This window comes from Phoxinus phoxinus (genome assembly GCF_949152265.1).
Source record: "Phoxinus phoxinus genome assembly, chromosome: 16".
Lineage (NCBI taxonomy): Eukaryota > Metazoa > Chordata > Actinopteri > Cypriniformes > Leuciscidae > Phoxinus > Phoxinus phoxinus.
In genome coordinates this window covers 28,383,479-28,400,022 of record NC_136891.1, presented here as the reverse complement: position 1 = coordinate 28,400,022, position 16,544 = coordinate 28,383,479, and the positions used below count along the sequence as shown (strand labels likewise).

Sequence of the window (16,544 nt, the reverse complement as noted above, 5' to 3'; positions counted from 1 at the left end):
AGATTCATATTGAACCTGTGCCTGAACAGACTGTAAACTACAGCTTTGGTAACAATCTTTGATTTATCTCTCCTTATCTTTATCCATCCCTTCTTACTCCATTACACACGCACTCTTTCTCTGTCGCTTTTTTTCTCATATCCATCTGGTTTGTTGGTTTTAACTGGTTTAATTTGGTCTTCTTCTGGTCTAGCTGGTCTCCTTGCCAGGTCAAGCTAGTGTTTAGCTGGTCAACCAGCTGGACTCCCTGACCAGCTGACAAATGCCCAAGTAAAGTACTTGTAAGACACATACACTTACCCTCTGGTGGTATGTTGGCGTTTCTGAGGTTGTCACGCTCCTCTGAGGTGTCGTTGGCTACTGCTGTCCCGCTCTTGGTTCTCCTCAGGACACTAAAGGCTCGATTCAGGCGCCGAAAAGAGCGACTACGCACCGAAGTTCTGTCAAAGTTGCGATCTGTGAATGAACGTGAGAGAGAAAGATACTGTATGAAGGAACTGAGTGAGAAAGAAGGAGAGAGAAACTTCTCTGCCTAAACATGCCTGGACATGTCCCTCACACATCCTTCTGTCCACTTACAGCCAATCGCAACTGAGTCGGCACACAGTAGCCAATCAAATGTTCTCTTTTTTTTAGCACCAAAATACATTGCACCTGCAGGCCAAGCAATGAACATCTGAAGTAAGCAGCACCTGCTGGTGCTGTATTGTGGACACTGCAGTAAGGTTATAACTTCTTCAGGTCACACCTGAATCAGCACAGAACAGTGCAGGAAACTTTTTATGTCTGTTTATCTAACTTAATCTATAGATCACAGACAAAAGTTTCACATTATAACAAAAATATAACTGTTATATATGGCGTTTAAAAATTTGAATACACCCAGGACGCTGAGAGACCCACCAGGTGATCAGTGGAAAAGAAATATAAAACTGTAGAGAGTTTACGACAAACTAATGATCAGTTAGGGATGATAAAATATAGTGAAGTTAGTTAATGTTCCTATTAAATAAAGTGTAGATTGATTAAAAGTGGTACGGCTGACAGTCTGGGTCAGAGGTTGATGGGTCTGTAAAGGTGGAAAACCCTTGCAATACATGTTTTTCTGTCTCATTCCTCAACTCTTTCTGTCCTGATGGACAAGAGTTCTGACAGTGGCATTGACAAAATTGGAGGCAGACAGCTTGTTCAGCTGCAGTGTCACACTGTTTCCAGTCCCGAAGCCAGAAATGCTGGTGCAGCAGCATTTATTGTCCCCATTCTTAAGGCTTCACATTTCGAGGGGACGTCAGACAATGAAACATATCTGAACTACTTTGTGGAGGTCAGGAACAGGCCTCATAAAGTATTCATAAGGCATATTTGAACGTTCTCTATCTCCTCCTCTTTGTTTCTTTAACTGCAATATCAATTGCATGTCTCAGCTGAGCCTTTTCAGACATCCACTACATAAATGGCACATAAGGCAACTTTGAACAATGGACATTAGTCAGATTAGCTATTTCCGTAAGTATGAGGGAAAAATACAAATATTCATACTGTGGGGGATATCCTTTAATGTACTTTTTTTATTAAAAAATAAATAAATGCAACTTTTATTCTTATTTTTTTTTAAATATATATATATAAAATTATATAAAAAAAAAAATATATATATATATATATATATATATATATATATATATATATCGACAAATACACACAAACACAATTGTGTGCACTCACACTCACTCTTCCTGGAACCGCTGCGTGCTGCCAGGCTGGTGGTGCTCCCGGATTGGCTGTTATCTTCCACACTGGGCTCATAGGCGGGGTTAACCAGGCCTGGATCGTCTGATAGGAGGGCGATTGCAGAGGAGGGGCATCCCTCCCCGGGCAGTGCCGCCACAGTGAGTTCTGAGGTGCTGTCTGTGCAGTCTCCCTCCTGAGAGCGCCGCTTTCTCTCGGCGGAGAGGCCATAGTGTGACGCTCCTTTACACCTGTGAGAACACACACACACATCGACAACTAGGTCAGCAAGATACATTTATCATACAATGAATGTGTCATCATCTATGTGCTAATTAGTAAAGGAAAGTCACGCAGAGGAGACTGAATTATCACATTGTTGCAAGAGGGTACATTTGGACTTGTACTTAATCTTTGTGTGTGTGTGCAGTTGTGTCGCTGATGTGTTTACGCTGCTGTCGCAGAGGAGATCAACAAACAAATACGTTTCGCCCCAGGAAGCGCATGGGAAACAAACATAAAGACTAGAATATAAAACACCTCACCTTTGAAATGAGATTCCTTACCTTACAAAACTAACCATGTGCAAAAGCTATCTCTTACTGTACACGCTCACAGGCAGACGCTGGTGTAGATTACATATGAGCACATTCAGAAATAGACCTGCGGCTTATATATTTGTACTCGAGAGCGTTCTCCAAATGTCACTATGCTCACACACAGAGACATTGACAAACCAATAAACCATCAGCCCGTGATTAGACACACACGAGAAAACCCTCGCACAAGGTCATAGGTTTTCCTCAGCTCCCTGAATCCCTGAGCTTTACACTGTCCTAACCAGCGACAAGAAATATGTCTGTTCACACTAAATGTAAACTGCTGTGTGATGTGATCATATCCAGTGAGAAGATATTTGATGTTTTATTTTGGACCAATGAGATTTCACTGCGGGTAGGACGATAGATAGATAGATAGATAGATAGATAGATAGATAGATAGATAGATAGATAGATAGATAGATAGATAGATAGATAGATAGATAGATAGATAGATAGATAGATAGATAGATAGATAGATAGATAGATGATACATACATACATACATGCATACATACATAAAGAAAATAATAAAAACATCTCAAAAACGATTGTGAATGATGGCACCGCTATGGCAGCTACTGGAGCAGAGCTCTCTCTGAGGGGACGACTGTGAAGAGATAAATCAATGGTGGACACATGCACGCACAGGAGAGCACCAGGAGAGATGCCATGCCTTAGGGACCTGGTTTAAAATCAAGCATTTTGTCTCACTATTCATGCCTGTCTACACACACATGGATGCTATAAAGGAAAGAAAGGGGACGTGTTGCAGAGAGCTTGACACCGGCCGTATATCTCACTTACTACTGACCACTGATTGGAATTCCTCAGGTGTGCAAACTTACAACGACTGCTTTCACTCAGGTTCCGTTACAGCGCCGATGAAACGACTCAAATCCTGTTGGCAACCTGAAGAAAGGCAATTACCTCGCACTGGTCGATTGACATTGGTTCAGGATAAAATTACGTGATAACTACCACTAACACACAATTGTTAATAAAACAAATGTACTAATTCCTCAGACCCAGAATTGTCTTGACATGAAATAATATATTTCCTAAAGTTTGTTTGTTTGTTTGCCTTTTGGGAGTTTGACAGCCCATAGTAACTGAAATTACTTTTGTGTTCTACAGAAAAAAAAGAAAAAAAAATAATCAATAAAATTTTAATTTTGGCATTGTCTTTTAGTGGAACAAGACAAATTCTCACCAAACGATCATTGAACTCTGAACTCTGTAGCAAATGATACTATCTGTTTTAATAAGGACAAATGCTCTGTGCAGTGTGTATATACAGTACGAGAGACCGAGAGAAAGATGCGACACAATGGTCTTGTCTGTTCCTTCGTTAATGGGCTTAGGCAGATGTTAATTAAAACGGGCTTTCCTGCTAGAGATAAAGCAGCAATCTGTGGTCTGAAGTCATAAGCCGTGTCTTTGTCCTGACACACTCGCACGTAAAGCATGCAGCCACAATAACAGCAATGCAGAGGTTATTGTTTAATCCAAGCATCCCGTTATTTGACTGATGGCGTGTGTCAGTCACCTTGCACCCAATTTCCTCTTTCATTTATATTCTCTCACACACATATACACAGCCATATGGACGGGCAGCAGGGCACAGAGCAACACAGAGAGAGAGAGATTAACAACTCTCATGCACTTTTCCATCGCTCTCTCCCCATGTTCAAAACCTTCTTTCAATCGCTCACTTCTCTATGAATCTTCACTGGACCCTGATCACTAACTTTCTCTTCTCATTCCCTTCGCTGTCATCCATCCCACATTATTGCAGTTTATATGTACCTTCTATTTTCTTAAAGGGACAGTACATCCAAAAAGTATCATTATAATCATTGTCTTTATTTACTCACCCTGATGTCGTTCCAAAACATGTATGCTGTTATTTTTCATGGAACACACTGAAAATATGTAAAAAAAAACAATAATGCGCACCTGTGTCCAGTTTGGACGTCAATAACATCAAACATGATTGATAGAGTGTATTGTAACCACATATCACAATATCAAACTTTTTTTTGAGAGAGAGAGAGAGAGAGAGAGAGAGAGATGCTCTCAACAATATTTTGATCTAAAACCTAACCTCTTTCTTCTTGTTTTCTATTTTCATTTGTTTTCCCTGTTTTTTATTGTGATTACGGCGATGTAGGCCATAGCCCAGGGAGACCTCATAATGACCTTACAAAAAGAGGGAGAATTATGTGATCCTCTTCTCTTAATAATAATGAATTTAATCTCCAGAATATTCTGCTGGCTACTTACAGCTCGCACACACACGCTAGCACTAAATCCAGTACACTAAATCTTCGACTACATCAAAACACACAATGGTCTGAATCTAAGTCATCAAAACCAGATTGACGCTTCAATCCTCTTTTGAGTGAATGGATTATCCCGAACCTACCCAAATAACACAGCTCTAAGACTGGGATGTACTAGTCTTAGACACACATACAAACATATTTTCATCAGAGTGAGATATCAGACTCAATTCCTGAAACTGTCCCAAAAAGATCTGAACTCAAACACACACATTTAGTGTGTGTGTGTGTGTAAACACATAATGTGCCAGTCATATTTTCAGTCTTAGTGTTGCAGGACTGACGGATTTTTATATTCATCACACAGACATTTCTCCCATATAATTTGTAGTCAAGACGCTTATATATATATATGTGTATGTGTATATACTGTATATATGTATATATATATATATATATATATATATATATTTATATATATTTTTTTTTCACAAACTCGTCACATATATCTGTATGAACTATCATGAAAAATCATTGAAAGTAATTATAATTTGTATGTGCATGATATATTATATTATAGATTTTGCACATGTCTCCCATTTGTCTAATAACTATCAATATAATGTTATTTACATGATTAACTAAAGAAATATAATAATTTTGGGTCTGTTTACTTTTTTCATGTAGCTAACTAATTATGCAATCTTTATGTGTATGCATGTGTATATTATATCATATACTTTTTTGTATTTTGTCACATTTTTCTAGATTGAACTACCATGTGTTTTGACATATTTAATATTTAATTGAATAAACTATTTACTTTCTTTTTGCAGAGTTAAGTAGTTATGCTTCCCTTAGGCTTGTATATATCATATAGATATACAGATAATGCTTAAACATGCGAGATATTCCATCCCTTCCCCCTGCAAACTCCACTGCTAGCCTGCTAATCCAGACCCAAGCATCAGGATAACACACGACTGACACACAGAGAGGAGAGGACAGAGATGTCCTCATCATAACTCACTGCTGAACCACTGAGATAGAGAGAGATACTAAATCACACCATCACCAGACACAATCAGCACTCTCATAAGCTACACCATGCAGCGGACACACACACACACACACACAAACACTCGCTTACTCGCACACTGCAGCAGTTAAAGAGCTAGAGACTAGTGGTCCGACAGACAGCATTGCAACGCAACGCTGCATCAGCACAAAATGCATTTCTGACAAAACTGCAGCACATTCAGTTCCAATTGACATCTGAAATCTCAAAGCGCTGCAGGTTATTGTGTGTGTACCTGCACAAAGCTCAGTATATCTGATATACTGCAGGGGTCTCAAACTACCTGGGAGCCACTAGTTATACAAACAAATGTGTTATATATTATTTGAGGGGTGATATTAAACTTTCTTAGTCTCTAATTTAAAGGGGTGGTTGATTATGATTTCACGTTTATAATTTAGTTAGTGTGTAATGTTGCTGTTTGAGCATAAACAACATCTGCAAAGTTACAATGCTCAAAGTTCAAAGCAAAGATATTTGCTTTTAAAGAAATAATTTTTTAAGGACTACAACAAACGGCTGGTAGGGACTACACAACATTCCTCCCAGGTTAGTGACATCACTAACCCTAAAATTTGCATAAACCCCTCCTCTGGGAACGCGATTTATAGACTAGCATGACAGAATATGCTAATTAATGACTAGAAGATAATACACATAAACTACATAAATTCATCAACTAACCATTCAGAAATGTCCTGTTGCATTCTACATGTTGTCACTTCTTCTTGAGTCTCTATTGTTGTCTGACTCCGGTTTGAACATAAACATTGACATTTTCAGTGTATGTCTGTGTGAGGTAAAAGAACAATATTGAAGCTCCGCCCCCTGTGCCGAGAGCAGCAGCTCATTTGCATTTAAAGGGACAGACACAAAAACGGTGTGTTGTTGCTCACCCTTAAAAAGTGTCAACTTTAACATGCTATATAAAAATATCTGAATTTTGAGCTAAAAATTCACATACATTAGGACATCAGAGACTTATTTGACATCTTGTGAAAAGGGCATTATACCACCGCTTTAAGACTCCTGATCATTTAATTTGAGGTCCAACACTTTTTCCATTTCTTTATTTTGTTAACAATTGTAAAGAGAAATGCATCATGGGAAAGTGGTGCTCGGTCTATCTGATCTCTTTAATTGCTTTGACATGTTTAACTTGGGAGGCATGCACACACATATAAATACACTTTAATCAGTCTTTGTGAAGTTTATCAAAGGAGGTGTCGTGCTCCTTATCTGTACTTAATCTGCTGATGGGTTTGAAGATCAGAGCTTCAGTGCAGCAGGAGGAAGGATTAGGGAAAGTAATAATCTCAGGGAGAAAAAAGACAGCAAGGAGGAGGGAGAAGGAGACACACATATATATTTTTTTTTGGGGGGGGGGGGGTCTTTTGGAGTTGTGACAAGTCGTCAAGTAATTCATTGTCTGGTGGATTATACACTCATGGCGCATGTTCTGAGAGAACTACTAAGACAAGCGGAGAGACCGATGAATGGCCAAGGAAAACTCATTGGGGGACATTTTTCAAATCCACTTAAATTGCTCAAAATTTCACAGCCTGTTTTTTCCCCATTATCCTTTTGTGAACTCTGTAGCTGCATTACTAGCAGCACCAAATGGAAAGCTGGACTCGTCTGCCATTGGTTGGGCAAACAGATAGTCCCTCCCCAAACTCACACCATTAGCTGAGCCAATGTTGAGAGAAAATGTGCTTGGTCAGACCAGGCGGGGTTCTTAAACAAAGTAATGCTCATCTTACATAATGCTGGGATAGGACTTTATTTATTTTTTAATTCATTAATAAGTGTATTTTTTTAACTAACTTTTCTGTTTTAACACATAATAAGGAAACTTCCTTATATCTCATTTAAGATGAATTGATTAATACATTCATACCATATTTGGTTCATTAATATTTCCATCTCAATGAAATATTTGATACCATATTATATGATCATTTAGACTACAAATATATACAGTATATATACTGTATATATATATATATATATATATATATATATATATATATATATATACATACATGTAATAGTGTATATTTCTGAGTCATCAAAGCATCTGAAGAGGCCTTTTAAAAACACAAACAAAAATATTTTTCACAAAAATAAAACTTTACATGTATCCCCTGTGGACACTGACATACACTGACTGCATTGACCGGTTCCCTGTGCTCTCCCCCGTCCTATGAAACTCATGCATCTATGTATCATGCGACTCACTCAGCCAATCACTGACATCACATTGGCAGAAGCCAGCAAGGACAATTATGCAGACCTAACTTCCCTCCACCATCCCTCTCTCTCTCTCCTCTCTCTCTCTTTCTCTTATGCCTTTTTCTATACCATCCCCACCCATTTCTGTTTCTCTTCTTCTCTGTGATGAGAACAGCAGGATGAAGACAGCAGCAGATTTATGTTCATCCCTCTACACCACCCCCTCCCCACCCCCAGCCGAGCGACCGCATTGACTTTATTTCTCTCTCTCTCTCTCTCTCTCTCTCTCTCTCTCTCTCTCTCTCTCTCTCTCTCTCTCTCTCTCTCTCTCTCTCTCTCTCTCTGATCTGCTTTAGTTCTCTAATGTGTGCAGGATATACTGTAGTGCTGGAGTGTCTGTTATCTTTGCTCTGAGCGCTTAACATTGAGACCTGTGCTCAGTCTGAAGCGGTAGATACAACTGACCTGCTCCTATGGCAGACGGAGAATGCTCCCTTTGCATATGATCCATTTTGCATGTGTTTGCGTGTTGTTCTGCACAAATTCAGTCACAGCCAAGGATAGAACTGACACCCCAATGGTGCATTTAAAGTCTTTTTTTAAGACACTTGTGTACTGAAGGTTTAAAATATGTATCTATTCTAAGAGCACAAACATCTTTAGAGCAGGAGGTCACTGTTGGTGTGTGTGTGTGTGTGTGTGTGTGTGTGTGTGCGTGTGCGTGTGTGTGTGTGTGTGTGTGTGTGTGTGTGCGTGTGTGTGTGTGTGTGTGTGTGATCTTCTGTTAATTCACACTTTAGCTTCACTTGAGCAGCTCTGGTTGGCCTAGTTTTCCAGATATCTTCACATATGCGGTCCTCTCCGAGTTTGCCACTGTGACGACAAGAGATCCTGCATTGCCCAATACAATAGCGTTCAAGAGCCCACTCAAGCTGAGGGGACACGTATTTGTAGCTTTGATTATTAAGTTGCTTTAAAGTGTCCCTATTATGCTTTTTCGAATATTACCTTCCATGCCGTGTAAACACTCGAGTTGTGTTGTAAACACAACACTTTAAAGTTGTAAAGTCGAAAGTGCACGATAAATAAAGTTATTGTCTCCCAAATGAAAGACTCGAATCTGAACCGCCTAACCAGGTCGTCTGGAATTCTAGTCACACTTCTGTGACCTGCATACGTAACACGGTAACACATGCCTATGGTCTTCATTGGCTGCCCGCGAACAACGTCTACGTTGACCCGCCTACTTTGATTCGTGTTGTGTACATGTTGAGAAGACACTGTTTTCTGCTCTGCAAAAGCAAATTGGTTTTGTTTATAATCGGATATTATATGACAAATTCCACACAAAAAAAAACAAGATGGAAGTCGCGGAAGCCAAGAAAATATAAACGATGTAGCCTACTCTTAGTTTGACACTCTGTTGCCGTGCATTGCTAGTGTGATTGAGAGTGTAAACAGTTTTGATTGGCTGTGTTTTGTGATTGACTGGCATTCCTGAGTAGGTACTAGACATGAAGAGAAATCTACTTTGCGACTGCTAAAAAAAGTATGTTCTATATAGTATAAATATGTGTAATATAATGTTATCTGAGCGTACTACATTGTCCATGTCATTGTCATGACTTACAGCATCAGTTGCGTGGCTTCACTGCCATGTACAACCCCTCTACCATGGCCTCATGGGATAGTTAAGTGTTCATCAGATGCTTCAGAATCTGGCTAGAAGTAGTAATGTCATCCAGGTACTTTTCGCCAACTGTTTTTTTGCCTACTATTTAGTAGGGATAATCATATGCATTTATGGTGTTCTACGTTAAAAAAACATTTGGACAGTCCAAACAAGTCAAACCTTCTGAGGGTCTTTTACATTTCCTTCTCTTATCATCTTCCCACAGTGCTGTCGCTCAAAATGTATATTTATATGTCAAAAGGAATACACATCAAAATGATTGAGGATCACTATAAAGCACTGTAACACTCAGTTGCGTTGTTACTTGTTTTTTTAATAATGTGTATTAACTGAGGATTTTAACCCAGGTTTATGTGTGTATGTGGTGGGATGAGCATTTCTTATCTTTCATGCAAACAGTAAACCCACATGCTCCACTTTCTGTGCCTTTCCCAAAGTCTCTCTGTCTCCCAGCAGTGACTGAGCACCCAGCCCAGGTGCAGATCCGGCCCTGAGATCAGGTGCTGAGCAGGGAAAGGACTCAGCCAACTCTCTGTCTCGGATGCAGCTAAAGTGTCGAATTAGCAACAACATTTTTTTTTTTGCTCTTCCTGCTCCTCATCATCATTAACCTGATGAGGAAGGTGAGAGGACGCAGAACAACTGCAGCGCCACTGCAGGACAGACACAATCTGTTGAACTCTTTCTCTCTGGGGGAAACGCTCAGAAGCAGTATTTGACTAGAGGAGAATGTGGCAGTCACATGTAGGTCATCCTTTTCTTTTTTTTCTGAAGACTCCTTTGATTTTATAGGCTTGCACCAGTTAAAGGTGCATGTGAAAGCTGAAATAAAGCTTTAATTAGTAATTAGTAAAGCTTTAATTAAATTAATTAGTAATCACAGGGAAATAAATCTGACAAGCGGTAATTATTTGGAGATAACGAGTGATCTTACTCACTTCATGTTGATCCAAACCCCTAAGACCTTTGTTTTATTCAATTCAACTTCTCTTCCATGTCAGTCTCTGACGCTGTTCACATTGTAAACAAAACGCTTCAGATTCTACATCAGAACGCCGGCTCAGGATTAGCTATCCTGAAAATTGAAAACGATAATTGTCTGACAGGGATATAACAAGCCCTTCTGAGGGGGCGAGTGCACGGGATTCAACTTTGGACCCCCCGTTTCAATCTCAAGGATTCGACTTTGGATCCCAACTTTTTGCCACTCCTGCCAATGGCCGATGACTTAACGGCCATGAAACTGTTTTTGCAAAAACAGGCAGTTCTACCACCAAAATTTTAGATACAAGTGAAAAGTCACAATTTTCTATTCCAATATTGATACCACAGCTAAAACTACTAGCCTAACTAATATAACATTTAATAAATTCAAAACATAACTAAAGACAAGTACCAGTAGTTTTCAGGTAGAGACAATTAATAAAGTAATCAAATAAAACAACACTGGATAGTCTTCACTGTATAAATTACACATAGATTAATCCTTACAAAAGATATTTAGTCAAGAACAGTGAATGATTTTTTTCTTTGATCTTGTTTTTTTTATTAAAGTAAAAAACCCAGCAAGCAGCAGACATAGTAGACTGCTGTCACTTTAAGACCTAATCCATGGATCCAATACACTGATACCGGTACACATCTTTCTCTACTGATTACGTTCACTTAAACATAACCGACTGTTTACGCCTACTCGCCAACATGGGCTTTTTCTAAAAAGAATTTAGGTCAATTTGTCCGTTCAAGCCCAAGAAGACTAGCCTGGGCCGGGTTTCCCGATAACGATGTATTTTAGCTCTTAAGAGCGCTCTCTACGTGCAAGGTTACGAACGCTCGCGGCAATTCCACGCGCGTTTCCCAAAAATGCACTTAACATGAACGCGCGAGAACGCGTTCTACGTGCTACTTAAGAGTCGCTGTCCATTTGCGAAGTGCTGCAATATTACCTTATTCTGTTCTTATTCTGAACGTTTAACCTAATAATCGTCATCTGTTGTGGATTAGCAATCAAGACAAGTCTATATAAAGCACCTACAGGCGGAGGCACTGACAAAATGGCTGAAAAAAAAAGATACCTTTCAAAAAGATTACATTAAAGAGTGCCCTTACTTAACGGGGAGGAAGATGAAGAGGTGGAGGAGGTGGAAGAGGAGGACGACGACTAAGATGGCATGTGACCACATGATGGCCAACCAAGAAATCGCCAATACATGGCTGGTTTTCGTGCACGTTATTGACAGATTTTTTTTTTAAATTCATCCCTATATTGCCCTTGAAGCATATTTTCCACATTACTTCTTTTATATATTTTTTTGTTAATTCATTTAATTTTAGGTGTCTATTTCTATCTTTTTCTTCCCTTTTTAATTATTTAATTTATAAATTAATGTAAACAAAAAACGAGTAAAATAAAGTGTACAATAAAGTACAATCAAAACATTATTATATTACGTTGCAGTGTGTTAAATCTAGATAAAAGTGTAATCTGCCGGTTGTCCTGCAGGTGACCTCAGAAATCTGTCTTCTTACGATGCACTTGGGGATGTACGATTACTCCAGAGCACTCGTAGTTCTACGTAGATTTTTAAGTGCTACTTAAGCTACGATGCTTTTGGGAAACAGACCATAATATTAAGATCAGTCGTACGATCGTTTTTACGATCAACTTAGGCTTACGATGCTTTTGGGAAACGCAGCCCTGGTTGACACCAGACCCTTCTCAGTTGTAACTGAGAGTTGGTCTGGGGAAGGTTCATTCACAGCCCATTTCCAGAGTGAATGAACAAACGGACGGCGCTCAAATGCTTCTGGGTGCAATTGGACATACCTAAAACCAATCAGAGCGATCGTCATCGTATAAAGCCAACCTCAACGTTTGTGATTGGTGCCTCGATTTGGAAAAATTGGAAATGGGCTTGAATGGGCTCTTGGCCAGTCGGACTTGCAGAGCAAATGTCAAATTTGCCGGAAATTTGTCAGGGTTTTCCCAGGCTACAAGAAGACGTGAAAGAGAGCTCAGTTCAGTATTTGTGTGCAGTCTGAGACGCATCTTTCTGGGTTGTGCCGCGAGTAATGAATTAAGTTCCGTTTTGTGTCTTGAATATTTAGATTGCCAAGGCTTAAAATCTTGTGACAATGTAGCGCTGGCCTGTCAACTGTCCCAAGCATCCTTAACATTTGTTTACGTTCATGTTCTCACATTGTATTGATAGAATTCATTAAAAAATAATAATTTTTACTCGCATTTGGCGAGTGTTCATTTTAGGCCCTGTATGTATAATATCATATTACCATTCAAAAGTTAAAAAATATATATTTTATTTAGCAAGGACGCATTAAATTTCATAAAAAGTGATGGTTACTTAAACATTGTTACAAAATCTATTTGAAATAAATGCTGTTCTTTTGAATGTATCATGGTTTTCACAAAATCTTTAAAAGCACAACTTTATCTTTAACAGATAAAAAATGTTTCTTGAGCTCCAAATCATCATATTAAAATTATTTCTAGAGGATCAATGGAGTAATGTCGGCTAAAAGTTAAGCTTTGCCAGAATTTTTTTATTTATTAAAATAAATACAATTATTTAAAAAAAAATATATATATAACAATTATTTAAATGGTAATAATATTTCATAATATTACTGTTTTATATATATATATGCATGCCTATGTTTGACGGTTTATGTACAGTATATACCAGTTCAACGTCAACATTTGTAAACATGGTTCTTTACACTATTAAACATTTCTTTTCTTCTCTCTGTGCAGCGTGCTGCTTTTGTGATGTGCCTTGGCACAGATAAGTAGATGGGTTATGCGGTCACCGAGTGAGCCAGCAAATGCCGCAGGACAAACCGCTCACGCACACGTTCAGCAGTCATCCGCTCACTATGCCTGAAAATAAGGTCATCACGGCAACACGCAGGCCCTACACGTGTGACACCCTGATGACGACATGCTTCTGTCTGACCAGAGCCATCCGCTGCATGCAGGCATACACACATGCACGTATACACAATCAATCACCATCCCCCACCCCCATAACTGATGATCTGTTCTTACTAAAAGAAAAATATAAACCAAGCAGAAGTACACAAATCAAAATCATGTTCATCCTGACAGCGATCAGCCTTCAAATGAGTCAGAGCACTGGCCTCCATTTTCAAACACAGATGTATACTGACACAAATCTGATTCACAAGAACTGTGTTTCCAGCCCACATACCGGCAACATGTTGTCTAACAGCTCTAGACATGTTAGCATAAGCCCTCAAGAAGTGTGATATCCTACCTCTAAAGCACTTCTTAACCCTTTAACACTTTCTTTTGAAGTAACCTGACATGAAAGACAACGGAAGCTCATCACACCCATATGGGCGGTTAAAAAGTCAGTGTGAAATGTTGAAGGACAGGTCGATCCCATCAGTATTCGTAGGTTTTCATGCGAAACTTGATTTACGTTTGGATAGACACAATAATATTAACAGAAGTTTAAACTAATACGGCATTGCAAATAATAAACTTTCATGATGAGAAGAACTGCAATGTCACATAAGTGTGAGATTATAATCAAAACCAAACAGATGTTTTCGTTTTTGGCAGAGTATCTGAGGCAAGAGCTGTGTACAGGCTCCGCCCTCTTCTGGCATAATAGGTCCCCTTTAACAAGTATGAGAGTCTTTAGAAATCATACTTTGTCCAATGTCCAATCAGGTGAAAGCTAAGATTGAATAAATGTGAAAGCGTTAGCCTAACTGCGGTAAATTAATATGATGGCGCTACACATATTTAATTAATCTAATTTTAAAATAAAATAACATCAACCTATTAATTCCATGAATTCAATATTCCACAAACCACAGAGGATTCATAAACATTTGCATGTCATAAAAGTTTTTCATACGTAAAAGTGCCTACGTTTCACATGCTGTCAATGCATTGCTATTGTACTGAGTCTGTGCAAATGTCAGAAGTGCTTCAATAGTGCTTCAAGAAACATTACGTGTGAGTTGTTTGTCTCACATACCACCTGAAAAAAGCATGTGCAGACACATCCAAAATCACACAAACAGGAAAAGGCACATCTCAGCATACCTGTACACCCAGGCAATTCACAAGAAGATACATTAAAAGCATTGGGAAGCAGAAGTCTTTTGAACGAGTAGAGCTGGACATCAGCTATAGGAAGGAGGTTGGGTGTTTTAAAATAGGCCTATATTAATACACAGAGACAATTATAAGTGATCCATTGGTTAACTGACTTCCTGAAGAGTGTAAATACTGACTATGACTGTGACAATGGCTCTATGAAAACGTCCTGACCAGTCAGAAAAACTGGCTCAACCAATGGCGTAAGTTTGGGGCAGGGCTATCTGTTTGCCCAGTTATTGTTTTTGCAGTACCGTTTGGTGACACTAGTGGCGCAGAAATCACAAACTACTGCTTGTAGTGTTAGTAATGCTATTCATAAGGTATTATGCCCCCTGAGAACACACACACGCGCGCACACACGCATGCACGCACACACACACACAGAGAAAGAGAGAGAGAGACAGATATCAAGCATCTGCATACAGAACATCTGCAACACTGCACAGAGAAGATTAATGTTTAATTCAAAGTCTAATTAAGCATCTCAAAGCACTAGAGAAAGGAGTGTGTGTGTGTGTGTGTGTGTGTGTGTGTGTGTGTGTGTGTGTGTGTGTGTGTGTGTGTGTGTGTGTGTGTGTGTGTGTGTGTGTGTGTGTGTGTGTGTGTGTGTGTGTGTGTGTGTGTGTGTGCTAAAAAAAATAGCAATATCCTAAATCCTTGTCCTTGTGGGGGACATTTTTTGGTCCCCATGAGGAAAACAGTTAATCATTTGTTTTATTTTTGTTTTTTAAATGTAAAAATGCAGAAAGGTATTTGATAGTTAGGGTTAGGGGATAGAATATACAGTTTGTACAGTATACAAACTGGAATGTCTCCATAAAAGATGGAAACCTGTTTGTGTGTGTTGTCAAAGGAATATGGACAATATCAAACAAAAGTGCGGACCAGCGCTAACACACTGTTTATATCTGGTATTATCATTAATTTCAGGTGAACTTATCACAGTGCTAAATACAAGAGTAAACACGGTCTAAAACATCCGTGATCTGTACACTCAGACGACACAGAGGTAGTCAGACTCGCAGTGGACCACATTGCATTTGTCTTAAACAAAATTAAAGGACCTCATACTCACCTGTCATTAATCAACTGAACTAAAACAAGGAGTTTTTGCTGGTTATGTACAGTTTTAAAAGAAAAAAAAGTGTATGGTTGAACATTTTACATACACAAACCACTTCATGGACTTTTGCAATTAATAACAAATTATGTGAAGCACAAACAAACTACAGTTATTGTATATTTGTGGTGATATTCAAATAAAAAAATTAAAAAGCATATTTGGAAGCAGAGTGGTCATGATGACTCATGAGACACATATTGCCCAAACGCTGAGACAGATGTTATTACCAGATACCAGCATAATTATAATATGTGTAATTGATTCCGGGGAATGGTACGATATTTTATCATTCATATCCATGCGTGAATGTCCACCAAAGTGCCACACAGAAACCTGTGAGAAATTCAACACCCGATAACAAAGAAAGACAGAAAGGAAAAGATACGGATATGTAAAAAATGAAGAGAGACATTCTGGGCAAAGAAAAACACAACTTGCTGAAACTAAGAAAGAAGGCCAGCGTGTGTGAGAAAGATGAGAATAGAAGCTTTCTGTCATTATATATGATGAAGATGAATGGCCGTGCTACCGCTAGCCAGACAAACAAAAAACAGACTACACAACGCCTCTCTCTTCTCCTTTTCAATGCATCCAAGATGGTATGTCTACCCATGAAACCCGCATACACATACACAGGCAAATAAATCA

General features: G+C 38.9%; 1 protein-coding gene across 6 annotated transcripts in view; it reads right to left on the bottom strand.

The window, feature by feature from the left end:
• lnx1 (ligand of numb-protein X 1) overlaps positions 1–16,544 on the bottom strand; it is a 41,014-nt gene that overhangs the window by 13,518 nt on the left and 10,952 nt on the right. For 4 of the 6 annotated variants that reach the window (XM_079583566.1, XM_079583565.1, XM_079583567.1 and 1 more), the window contains 2 exons: positions 1,726–1,979; positions 301–456 (listed from right to left, as the gene is read on the bottom strand). In XM_079583566.1, coding sequence (XP_079439692.1) covers positions 301–456; positions 1,726–1,979 — 410 coding nt within the window. The remainder of the gene's footprint in view (positions 1–300; positions 457–1,725; positions 1,980–16,544) is intronic. The other 2 variants (XM_079583568.1, XM_079583570.1) reach the window with 1 other exon arrangement.